Genomic DNA, 12,319 nt, shown 5'->3' on the forward strand with positions numbered 1-12,319 from the left:
GAGAAAATTAGTCTAAAAGGAACAATATCTACAGATTTAAGAGGACAAATAAACTAAAGCGGAGAAAATTAGTAAAGAAAATTCTCCAGAGCTAAGGACACAGATTAAATAAGCCTACAACATGCCCTACAAAATGAATTTTATTAATTTTATTAAAACAATAGAGATGGGATCTTGCCTTGTTGTCCAGGCTGGTTTTGAACTCTTGGCTTCAAGCAATCCTCCCACCTCAGCCTCACAAAGGGCTAGGATAACAGGTGTGAGCCATGGTGTCCAGCTGCAAAATGAGTTTTTTAAAAAAGATTCACATTAATGGACATCACTATGAAATTTTAGAATATCAGAAATACAAAAAAAAATCCTAAAGTCTTCTAGAGAGGGGAAACACAGATCGTATACAAAAGAACAAAAATCATAATTGTATCAGTCCACTTAAGAGCAACAGCACAGGCTAGGAGATTATGAGAAGCTTTCAAAGGGAAACTTTTCAACTTAGAATTCTAGACTCGGCTATCAATCATGAGAATAAAGACATTTTCAGACATCCAATAATGCGGAAACTTTGTCCCCATGCACCTATCTTAGCAAGTTATGGCAGGATATGCTCAAGCAAACTGAGAATTTTAATCTAAAAGGAGAAAAGTATGGATGCCAGAGATGGACTCTGGATCCAGCCAGAAATGGGGAAGGAAAAGTCTGGAACAACTTTGCAGCAGCCCTGGGAAACGAATCCACATTGATACAAAACTAATGGGGAGGAGGGGCTGGAATAGAGGAAGAGGGTGGGGGAAGACTCCAAAGAGCAAATGATATAAAAGAACATTCCAAAGGAATTAAAGTACACAAGAAAACGTATACAAGAACATGTATTTATAGTACACTAAGTGTTGGCTCTGATTAAACAATATTTACATAGTTTTATATTATATAAATGCTCATTAAATATGATATCCATATTGGGAGGAGAGGGGAAGGACATGAGAGCCAAGTCCTTACCTATCATAAAAAAGTCAACAAATCATAATATAATTCAATATGTAAGGTCTAGTGTTAACAAATTATGACAGTATATTCTTTAGAAATATAAATGACCCAAAGAAAGAGCTAAGAATTTAAAGTGGTTGCCTCTACAAAGGACTGGATGGAGAGAGGTGGGATAAGGCATTCTTTCTTTAATTAGCAAAATGAAACTATTAAGTAACGTAAACTTTATTGAGTTAAAACCTTCATTAATTGTCTTGAAATTACTTTGAATTGTATAAATGGCAAAATGTTAAAGATTCAGTTGACTTTTTACAGTTATGCAGGAATCCACCTAGACTACTTTTCTCCTTTCTGGATAATGTAATATATTTAGATTCTTCACTTAAAATCATGGTTATTTCCTCATGGGCCATTCTCCGAAGAATGAGGAGTAAGTCATGTTGTCTCCTATGTGGATGCAACCCAGGAAGGCTGGCTTCACTCATCTAATTTTACTAAGGAAGTTCACACTTGTTATCTCCTTATTACAATTTAAATTATAATAACCAAAGATATGTGACTGACTTAACTTTCCAAACAAATGAGGCCACTACCCTCCCTCCACTACTACCACCCCCCAGCCCAAGTTATTGCCATCTCTTACATGGAACACTATGACCCTGCTCCAATCATTCTACATACTCTCCTGGCTTCTATTACTTTTCCTTTCAAGCACACAGCTAAATTGTGTACTTTGTGGTCATTTCCTGTCTCCACTACTGGAATGCAAACTTATTGCCAATGGGTGCAGCACAGCTCATAGTAGGCACTCAGCAAATGCTTGTCAAATGATGGAATCTGCAAAAACTAAAGATAATAAACCAGTGTCAATAGCAAAGAAAGAATAAGCCATTGTTTTAGCTCAGGAAAGGAGTATAGTATGTAGTGTGTGATTCCTTGATCTCCTCAATGCACCTCTTCACTTTACTAATTCATTCCCAAGGCCACACTCTGTACCTTGCACCCAGAACTGCTCTCAGGAATCTGTTACATACCTTTCTCTGACCATATCATCCAATTATTCCGTATCTGCTGCTCACACTCATACTTGCTCTCCCACTTCATGGAGACTTCTGAGCTTGGATTCTTCCATTTTTCTCTGAATCTAGCTCTTCAACTAGAGCTATCCCCGCATCCTGGCTTGATGCCATACTCAATTCTTTGTTGGGAGCTGAGTACTACTGGAGAAAAACAATACAATCATGCAGTTTGGCATCACCACAATTTCTCTACATTGTAGCCAATTAATGATCTTTCTGAACTACGGCCCTTAGTATTATCTTACCCCATTTAAAGCTCTTCCAAATTCCTGAATGTGACATTTTAAATGCTTTATTATTTGCTTCCCTCCCCAGCTTCCCTTCTCAGAATTTCGGTGATCTTTTAGAAACACAAATTGAATTCTACAAATACAAATCCCTATTCCAGCCCCAGGTATCTTAATTTCTTCAATGGCACTCTGTTGTTCATAGGACATCCTTAACACGGCCTATAGAAGCATGAATCAGCCCCTATTTCATTGGCTTCATCATTCTCTCATTTGTTCTCCGCCATTCATAGGAACTGTGAAGCTTCTGAGGGCCACATGCTACTTTATCCAGGGCCTTTGTAAGTGCTTGGTCATCTGTTTGGGACACTCTCCTTGCTTCCCCCTCCCTTCAACTTTTTCCCCTTCATACTTTAAAGCTCAACCACCATGTCCCTAAGGAATAAAATGTGGGAGCAATTTTTTTTTTTTTTTTTTGAGACAGGCTGGAATGCAGTGGCATGTCACAGCTCGCTGCAGACTCAACCTCTCTGGCTCCAGTGATCTTCCTACCTCAGCTTCTCGAATAGATGGGACCACAGGCGCATATCACCATGCCCAGCTAATTTTTGTATTTTTTTGTAGAGACAGAGATTTGCTATGTTGCTCAGGCTGGTCTTGAACTCCTGAGCTCAAGTGATCTGCCCGCCGTAGCCTCCCAAAGTGTTGGGATTATAGGCATGAGCCACTGCACCCAGCCTGCAATTTAAAACAAAAATAATTTCCTATTTCTCAATAGTTCAGACATTATTTGGTATCTATTGTATCTATTGCATGTCCTGCTTTATCTAAGAATGTTTCACTTGGAGAAGGAAGACTTTCTGATCTCCCTCAACCATCCCAACTATGTCAGTGCTACATACTCTCCTGGCTTCTATTACTTTTCCTTTCAAGCACACAGCTCAATTGTTATTAAATTGTGTACTTTGTGGTCATTTCCTGTCTCCACTACTGGAATGCAAACTTACTGCCAATGGGTGCAGCACAGCTCATAGTAGGCACTCAGCAAATGCTTGTCAAATGATGGAATCTGCAAAAACTAAAGATAATAAACCAGTGTCAATAGCAAAGAAAGAATAAGCCATTGTTTTAGCTCAGGAAAGGAGTACAGAATGTAGTGTGTGATTCCTTGATCTCCTCAATGCACCTCTTCACTTTACTAATTCATTCCCAAGGCCACACTCTGTACCTTGCACCCAGAACTGCTCTCAGGAATCTGTTACATACCTTTCTCTGACCATATTATTCAATTATTCCGTATCTGCTGTTCACACTCATACTTGCTCTCCCACTTCATGGAGACTTCTGAGCTTGGATTCTTCCATTTTTCTCTGAATCTAGCTCTTCAACTAGAGCTATCCCCGCATCCTGGCTTGATGCCATACTCAATTCTTTGTTGGGAGCTGAGTACTACTGGAGAAAAACAATACAATCATGCAGTTTGGCATCACCACAATTTCTCTACATTGTAGCCAATTAATGATCTTTCTGAACTATGGCCCTTAGTATTATCTTACCCCATTTAAAGCTCTTCCAAATTCCTGAATGCGACATTTTAAATGCTTTATTATTTGCTTCACTCCCCAGCTTCCCTTCTCAGAATTTCAGTACTCTATATAGTCATAACTTAGCCGTTGGTAGCCTCCAAGATCTTCCCCTTGCTCTGTGCTGCTCCTACTCTACAGCTTACATGCTGTTGACTCCAATAGGGTCCCCACCCTGGCTACCCTACTCAAGTGTCATGCTTGTGTATATTCCCACCTCTGGACATCAGCTGAATGTCCCACAGGCACTACCAACATATTTAAAATTGAACCTGGTGACTTAAGCCAAAAAAATCTGATAACTATCCTTGTCTTGATGTTTTTATTTCCTAAATACATTTGCAAATCACTCCAATCTTCATCCCTACTGCCATCATCATCCTAGTTCAGTCTCTATTTCTGAGACTATTGCATTAGTGTCCTCTTCTTGACATCCTTGTCTTTCCTCTATGTAGCAGAGTGAGCGTTCATCAATCCTTTGAGCCCTTCAATTGCCTATACATTAAAATGATCAAATTACATTACTAAAGTTATCAAAATTGCATACTTCTCCTTTCTATAGCTTCATCTTTTGACGTTGTACTACATGCACGCCAGCTCCTCTACTGACTATGCTGCTCCCACTTTCAGAATTCGATCCCCCATCTCCCCACTTAACCCAGCATTCTGATTCTCTCTCTCTACACAAAACATAAGTATAGATTTCTTTAAATAAGCTTCCACAAAATAAGCTAAGTGATTTTGTTTACATTTCATTTCACACTTGTTTCAGAAACCCATGGCTTTGTCTATGGCTATGACTGTCTTCTGACTTCAAAGTTAATACTCTTTTTCACTAACCTAAGTTTTAGTCTTCTGCATCAAGCCAGGTGATGTAGAAAATAATTAAAACACAATAAAATATCACATTTTCCCTTCTGTACCTAACAGGATGGTAGGCATCACAAAATCTGAGAACACAAAAAGTGGATCTTTTGAAAAGGTATAGAAAAAAAATCAGTAAAATTTAGTCATTAAGTCGCCTACATTCAAATCTTAACAGGAGACTGAATAAGAACTTCCCAAGATTAAATCTTCCTCATGGGAGATAAGAACCCAGTTTTGCTTTTGACTCTAGCATAAGTAGGTATGCAGCTTGGTGATATCAATTCACCTCTTTGAGCCTTAATTTCACCTTCTTAAACCTGTAGTCAGTCCACAGATTCCCAAGATAGGCCAAAGACGGAAATGGGATGGGGATGTCCATGAATCCCTTGAAATTTTATGCACAATTCTGAATATGAACTTATTCTATTTTCTAAGGAGAGAGATTTCTCAGCTTTCATTATATTCTCAAAGGGGTTAGTAAATTCCAAAGTGATTAAAAACTTCAGATTATTTGTCATCTCTCATATGACTGTATAAATATTTTTAAAACTATGGAATTGGAGATCCATTATTGGTTTAAATTTTATAACAAACTTAGACCATAATGACCTTTTTCTGTTCTTTGCTCCAGGATCTAAATCTAGTAAGGTTAAGGCTAAATTACAATTCTAGGCATGTTATAATCAAGAAAAGCTTACTCTGCTATTTCTTAGCAGAAGAAAGGTCAATGTAAAGGGTGAGGCTATGTTTGATAAAGTAATACTAACTTTTCATTTCAAGTTCTATGTGATTGAGATTTAAACAATGACTGAAAAAAGTCACAAAAGGGCAAAATTCCATTCAACAAAAACTGTAACACCCTGAAAGATATATCATTAAAAAAAAGTCATAGCCTGCAATCCACTTATTTCAAGCAGTATGTATTACAAAATTACTGACGAACAAAAGGAACTCTGATTATAGGGCATCCTCTGGCATCTAGTTCAACTTCCATTTCCTTACTTTAAATCTCTATCTCCAACTGCCTGCTTGGTTATTTGCCAACTCCAAATCAAAGGATTAAACAATGCTTATCACCATCTTCCTGAAAAGTGGACCTATCTCCGTACTTCATTATCTCTGTAGTGGTACTCTGTTCTAGTTATGCAGGCTCAAGCTACTTATGAATTTGAAAGAGATCCAGTATCTCTCAAGCCTACAATAACTTCAGGTAAGAAAACTGATTAAAAATCAGAAAACAACTAGACTCTCCATTCAGAATCAACTACTTTTTCTTTTTTTGAGACAGAGTTTCGCTGTGTTGCCAGGCTGGAATGCAATGGCGAAATCTCGGCTCACTGCAACCTCCGCCTCCCGGGTTCATGTGATTCTCCTGCCTCAGCCTCCCAAGTAGCTGGGACTACAGGTGTGTGCCACCACACCCAGCTAATTTTTGTATTTTTAGTAGAGAGAGGGTTTCACCATGTTGGCCAGGCTGGTCTTGAACTCCTGACCTCTTGATCTGCCGGCTTAGGCCTCCCAAAATGCTGGGATTACAGGCGTGAGCCCCCAGCCCCTAGAATCTACTTAAGAACCCAAGGAAAAATACTTGTGTTTTCAATATAAAAAATTTGCAAGGAATAAAGACATGAGAAAGCCTACAGAAAGGACCTAAAAAATATGACATTTATGAGAAAATAAAAAATTTAAACACTTACTAGATATTTGATAGCAAGGAAGAATATTTAAAGATAACCTATTTATGGGGCTGGGCGTGGTGGCTCACGCCTGTAATCCCAGCACTTTGGGAGGCTGACGTGGGTAGATCGTGAGGTCAGGAGATTAAGACCATCCTGGCTAACATGGTGAAACTCCCGTCTCTACTAAAAATACAAAAAATTAGCCGGGCATGGTGGCAGGCGCCTGTAGTCCCAGCTACACGGGAGGCTGAGGCAGGAGAACGGCGGGAACCTGGGAGGCAGAGCTTGCAGTGAGCTGAGATGGGGCCACTACACTCCAGCCTGGGTGACAGAGCAAGACTCCGTCTCAAAAAAAAAAAAAAAAAAGATAACCTATTTATGGATAAAATAAAATGATGCCTGTGCCTGAGACTTGTTTCAAAAAGAGTGGAAAGGGGAGCATGGAGTACAGCTCAAATAAGTTTGGTCAGAAACTCAGAATGACTGAAACAGAGGACATGGGTAAATGGAGATTCTCTTAAAAAAAAGTAAAAATACTTTACAAAATTCTTATAAGAAAAATAATTGTGTACACTGTACCACTCTCAGCAGTGAAGCCATATACAATTGGGGTCTTAAAAAGGAAGGGTGGGTTGGTACTCACACCATCATGCAAAACACACAGGAACTTTATGACCACTTAGTCAACAGAGTACCAAACTGAATTTGTTTGGTCAGTGACTTTCTATTACACTAAATTTGCATGTAATTGTTTCTCGGCTAGCACCAATAGGACAGAGTGTTTTAAAATGAGCAAGGCAAACAGCAAAAGGTTCAAACACGCAGGATTTTTATGGGGCAAAAATTACTATCAAGTGTTTCAAATTACATTATTTCAAGTGGGTAATCTGATGAGTTTTATATTTGCAAAAGTAATCTTATTCCAATTATCCATATCCACAGTTCTGGAGATGCAGACCACCTGGACACAGGTAGTGACAAGGATGAATTTTTCTGTGCAACTAAAAGTGGTGTGTAAGGGAGGGAGAACCACATACTTCCCTGGTTAATTTATTTCTAAATAAAAATACGGTAAATTTGCTTGCTGATCATGAAATCTGTATTGAACAAACATCAGCTTGACTTACCTGTTTTCATGAGACAGACTATGGCCATAAAAATCACCTGTGTGCTTCAGTTACCTGAATAATTCAAATACTCAACCTATCAACAGAGTAAGCTATATATTTCTCTCTAAAAAAACTCTGCATTTCTTCCATTAGAGATTACTACTTCTAGAAAATTCTAGAGATCACTGAATTTTCTGCCATGTGTATTTTGGTATGAATATATTTTTAAAACTAGCCATTCTTTCTTAATAAACAATTTCAATAAGGCTAAAATTTCATATTAATGTACTTAAAAAGTGAAGATACTTGAAAATTTTTATATCAAATATAACCTATTTTTTCAAGTCAATATAACAAGATTAATCTATAGTAATTAATCAACACACTATAGAGTAAGACTGAAGTTTCTAAATACTTAATAGAACTTTGTAAATCCCCAATATACTTAAAGTTTGATTTTGTACATTTGACTACCAAAGCTTTATTTTAATAGTGTTAAGACCTAAAAATTCATCTTGAAGAATCTTCAACTTTCTGAAAATTTTGATTTGTATATTTAAGAGTTAAGGCTTTTATTAACATTTGGCTATTAATAAAATAGGAGCTTAGAATATACAAAAAATTTCAAAACTGATTCCTAAAATTCCTGAATTTCTTTTTCGAGATGGAGTTTCGCTCTTGTTGCCCAGGGTGGAGTGCTATGGCATGATCTCGGCTCACTGCAACCTCCGCCTCCTGGGTTCAAGCGATTCTCCTGCCTCAGCCTCTCGAGTAGCTGGGATTACAGGTATGCACCACCACGCCTGGCTAATTTTTTATTTTTAGTAGAGATGGGGTTTCCCCATGTTGGTCAGGCTGGTCTTGAACTCCTGACCTCAGGTGATCTGCCCGCCTCGGCCTCTCAAAGTGTTGGGATTACAGGCATGAGCCACCACGCCCTGCCTAAAATTCCTAAATTTCTAATGAATGGCAAACACAGAATTCCATCTATGGCCAACTGAGGCAACAGAAGACTTACTACTGTGTACCTACTTCCTAAAAATTACTCTAAACAGAATTCCCAAGTATGTATACTACAAGGATCCTTTAGGAACTGGTTTACTTCAATAAGGATCATCTCTCTTAATGTCTGATGTTCAATTAGCTTAGAGTAGTGAGACACAATTACTTCAATTCCAGATTTAAATCCCTATCAAGATATTAGTAAATTACCAAATCCTTCTAAGCCTGCTATCCTCATCTACAAAATGATGATAAAATATATAACGAGAGTTTTTGTGAGAATTAAATGACAGCATGCATCGTTGTCATGTAAATAGCATTCAAAACTGGCTTTTTACTCACATTTACATTCTTAGTACTCTCTCTGGGCTGGATTTTATTCTTATATTTTCTCTAACCAGTACTCTTTTTGATTTATTATTCTCAGAAGTGACCTCAAATCCTTTGTTGATATACATAAACTCCAAGAACAACCAACCAACCAACCAACCAACCCAATCTACTTTTGTTCCAGAGTTCACAGTATAAGGAAAAGAGAAACATGTAAGTAAGGGGAAGAAAACGAAGAGTGAGAAAACATTTCCATGAAGAAAGCATTTGAAAGAATTCCACATAGGAAATAGATCCTTAAAAGTTATTTTCATAGTGGTTTAATAGGTGTCACAAAAAGGTATTTTGTGGCAATGTCATTCTTCCTCAAAAATTGAATACCTTCATTTATTTGCCAATTTCATAAAACAGCATTCTGGAGGTCAGTTTTTTCAAAGTGATTTAAAAATAACTAAAACATTTTTAAAAAGAATTAAACTTGAAACAGACCTCATCCACTGTAAATTTTAGGCATTACTATTCCTGAGTGTCAACTATACATATCAAGTGATTAAACACCTCCCTCCTGATTTAGTCAAGATATCTGCAGTAAGTAATGTGTAAATGACAACTGTTCCCAAGACTTATGATAAAAGCTTTTAGTATAGAATTATTAGAAAATGAATAAACATCTCAACAAGTAAAATTACTCTTTTCAGCATTAAAAAATAATTTGTGAAAAATGTAGTGAGTGTAATTATGAAGTGTCATACTCATCTCAACTCTAGTTCTAAAATAACAAGACATCATTTTAACTAAGAGAAATACTGGTTTTCCAAATAACAGGTTACCTTTACCCGAGGTTTAAAGAATAAATATCAGCATCATGACATCACTAGAAAGAAATTGAAGCATACAAGGAATAAACTATAGTTTCTTTTTATATCAAAATGTACTCTTGAAAATGTGTTTGGCACAGTGCTAAATCATATATAGTTAATACTAAATATTGCAGGATACAATAAAACCCTGGAGTTAATTGTTTACACCCTCTTATGGGAATGAAAATAATAGATACCAATTATTCAGAAGTCAGCCTATACAAACTGTATAAACAATATTTTATGTTTTGCTTTGAAAACCAGTGATATAATAAATTTTACATAAAAGACTGTAAAATAATATAAATGGATTTAAACAGATTTTTACAATAAGAAATTCAAATGGAAACAGACAAGTAACAAAGAGAAGTAAAAAAATTTATTGCAGTATTCGCTCCACCAGATTACCTGGGGATCCCTTTTCTTGTATTGTTTTCAGGGTGACCTAATACATCAAAATCTACATTTACAAAAACTCCTTCTGCAGATAGGTCATAGATACTGCATGCTTTTTTTTTTTTTCAACAGAATAAATTATATATCCAGGAGATTCTGCCATTTTACAGCCTGGAAAAAACAATGCTTCCCTGGAAACTGGGCTAAGCTAAAGAAAGCCATCCGCTGCTAGGTTAAACTCCAAGAACACTTTATTAAGAACATTAACAGACTAATTTCCAACATTCACTTGTTTATTTTTTTAAACAGAAAGTTTTTTTCCAAGATATAAACAATTTTTGTTAAACTATAATACAGTGGGAGTAAAAATGAACTGAGAATCTGTTTCTGCTGCACAACAGCGAAGGGAGCTCCCACAAAAATGTTTGCCCAACATTTCCTTCTTTTGTTCCTGCATCCCAGGTTCCACTTACTCTTCATAAAACTGATTTTTTTTTTTTGCCAGAATGTTGGTATTTCAAGTTTTTCTGCCTTTTAAAAAAATTCCTGTAAATTTGGCTGCATGTACAAATTCATTAGCTGGAAGTCCCATCCTTGGCGGCATACAGGGATCGTAAAGTCTGAACAACTTTATTAGTCAGCTTATTAGCACTCGTTAGAGCAATTTTTTTGTAAATAATGTCTGACTCTTTAATAGTGTCTACCCAAGGCACCAGTTTGCGGCCATCACGGCGCTTAGCCTCAGTCCAGGAGCCACTGTAGGAGCCTGCCATCCACTGAACACTGAAGCCACTGCTGGTTTTCTGTACTACTCTTGCAATTTGTGGTCGATCTTTGTACTTTGGACAGCAAATAGCGATGACATCCATGACGTCAACACTTTCATTCATCTGTGCTGCCAACTCCGTAGAGTCTGAATTTCGTTTTGACCTTCTCAATGACTAAAACATTGGGAGGGGGGAAAAAAGACCAAGTGTTACACAAAAGAATTTTAGTGAAATTATTGTTTTTATTGCTTTTAATCCCTTGACGCCGGGAGTTGGGATTTCCCAGCACACTTCCATTGCCGGCAATGAGACGCACCGTGACCGCCAGCGCCAAGGGGTTAACATATACTTGTAAAACCATATAACTCTTAATTTGTACCCGTGTCTGTACTCTTATTGATATATAAAATAATATATACATATGAACCATAAAGCTACATAAAACTTAGCAACAATAAAAATAACACACATTAATACAATTCAAAGAAAAATTAACCCTTTATGCTGAATAAATCTCATTTCTGTTTTTTTATTGTCTTTTATGTTAAACTTTCTACAAAAGGATGTATAAATGGGTAAGTAGAGAATCTATCTACAAAATGTTTTCTCTTTTAAGTATTACATTACTTGGTGTACATTTAATAGACTGACATATATAAGCACATAAAAATCATTTTACGTAATACGCTGCGAAATACGTTGACTCCTCCTCCGCCTCACCCCTGAAGTGCCTCCTCCTCTATCCTCCCCATCACTTTCATCATCTTCTGTCTCTGCTGCTGTATTATTTTTAGGGCTGCCTCCTCCAAGCAGTGAGGTAATTGCTTTGTTCCGAGCATTTGTGCTAGCTGAAACCTCCCCTTCTTCTTCTTCTTCATCAGGGTCCAGATGTTCCATGAGAAGTTTGAACTACAAAAAACAGATATTATTTCAGAATTTTAAGTAAATATTTCAAGCAAGATTGTCAAATTCCTAAATGTTTTCTATGGCAGTAGTTTGGTGTGCGTGAAACAGACGTTAGCCATCATCTAAGTTAGGGGCTAGTAAACATTTTCTGTAAACAGCCAGGTGGTAAATATTTCTCATTTTGAAGGCCAAATAGTCTGTCACAACTACCCAACTCTGCCACTGTAGTATGAAAGCAGCTACAGACAAATAAATGAGTGGGCATGAATGTTTTCAGTAAAACTTTGTTTGCAAAAACAGGCAATGGGTTAGATACAAAAACAGCCAGAGTTTTCAGACCCTTGGTCCAAGTCATCAAGCAACCAGGTGATAATTACTGATAGACATTTTCTAGTTATCTCCCCTTTGCTCTCTGCTAAGACGATCCAAGAGAAAGCAAAGAATGTTGAAAAATTTTAAATAAGAACTAAAATATTTTTAAATTTGAGTGTGTAAGGTTTGCAGTCTATGAATAATATGAGAAGCCACTG

The 12,319-nt window shown here is 37.0% G+C and overlaps 1 protein-coding gene across 10 annotated transcripts in view; it reads right to left on the reverse strand.

Annotated features, from left to right (window-relative positions):
- Positions 1 to 10,077: 10,077 nt before the first annotated feature.
- Positions 10,078 to 12,319, reverse strand: part of NIPBL (NIPBL cohesin loading factor) — a 185,925-nt gene continuing 183,683 nt past the window's right edge. For 9 of the 10 annotated variants that reach the window (XM_055245871.2, XM_055245873.2, XM_055245872.2 and 6 more), the window contains 2 exons: positions 11,604 to 11,792; positions 10,078 to 11,057 (listed from right to left, as the gene is read on the reverse strand). In XM_055245871.2, coding sequence (XP_055101846.1) covers positions 10,692 to 11,057; positions 11,604 to 11,792 — 555 coding nt within the window. In that variant the 3' untranslated portion in view covers positions 10,078 to 10,691. Of the gene's footprint in view, positions 11,058 to 11,562; positions 11,793 to 12,319 lie in introns of all 10 variants that reach the window. The other variant, XM_055245875.2, reaches the window with a different exon arrangement.

Source organism: Symphalangus syndactylus, chromosome 16 (assembly GCF_028878055.3).
Source record: "Symphalangus syndactylus isolate Jambi chromosome 16, NHGRI_mSymSyn1-v2.1_pri, whole genome shotgun sequence".
NCBI lineage: Eukaryota > Metazoa > Chordata > Mammalia > Primates > Hylobatidae > Symphalangus > Symphalangus syndactylus.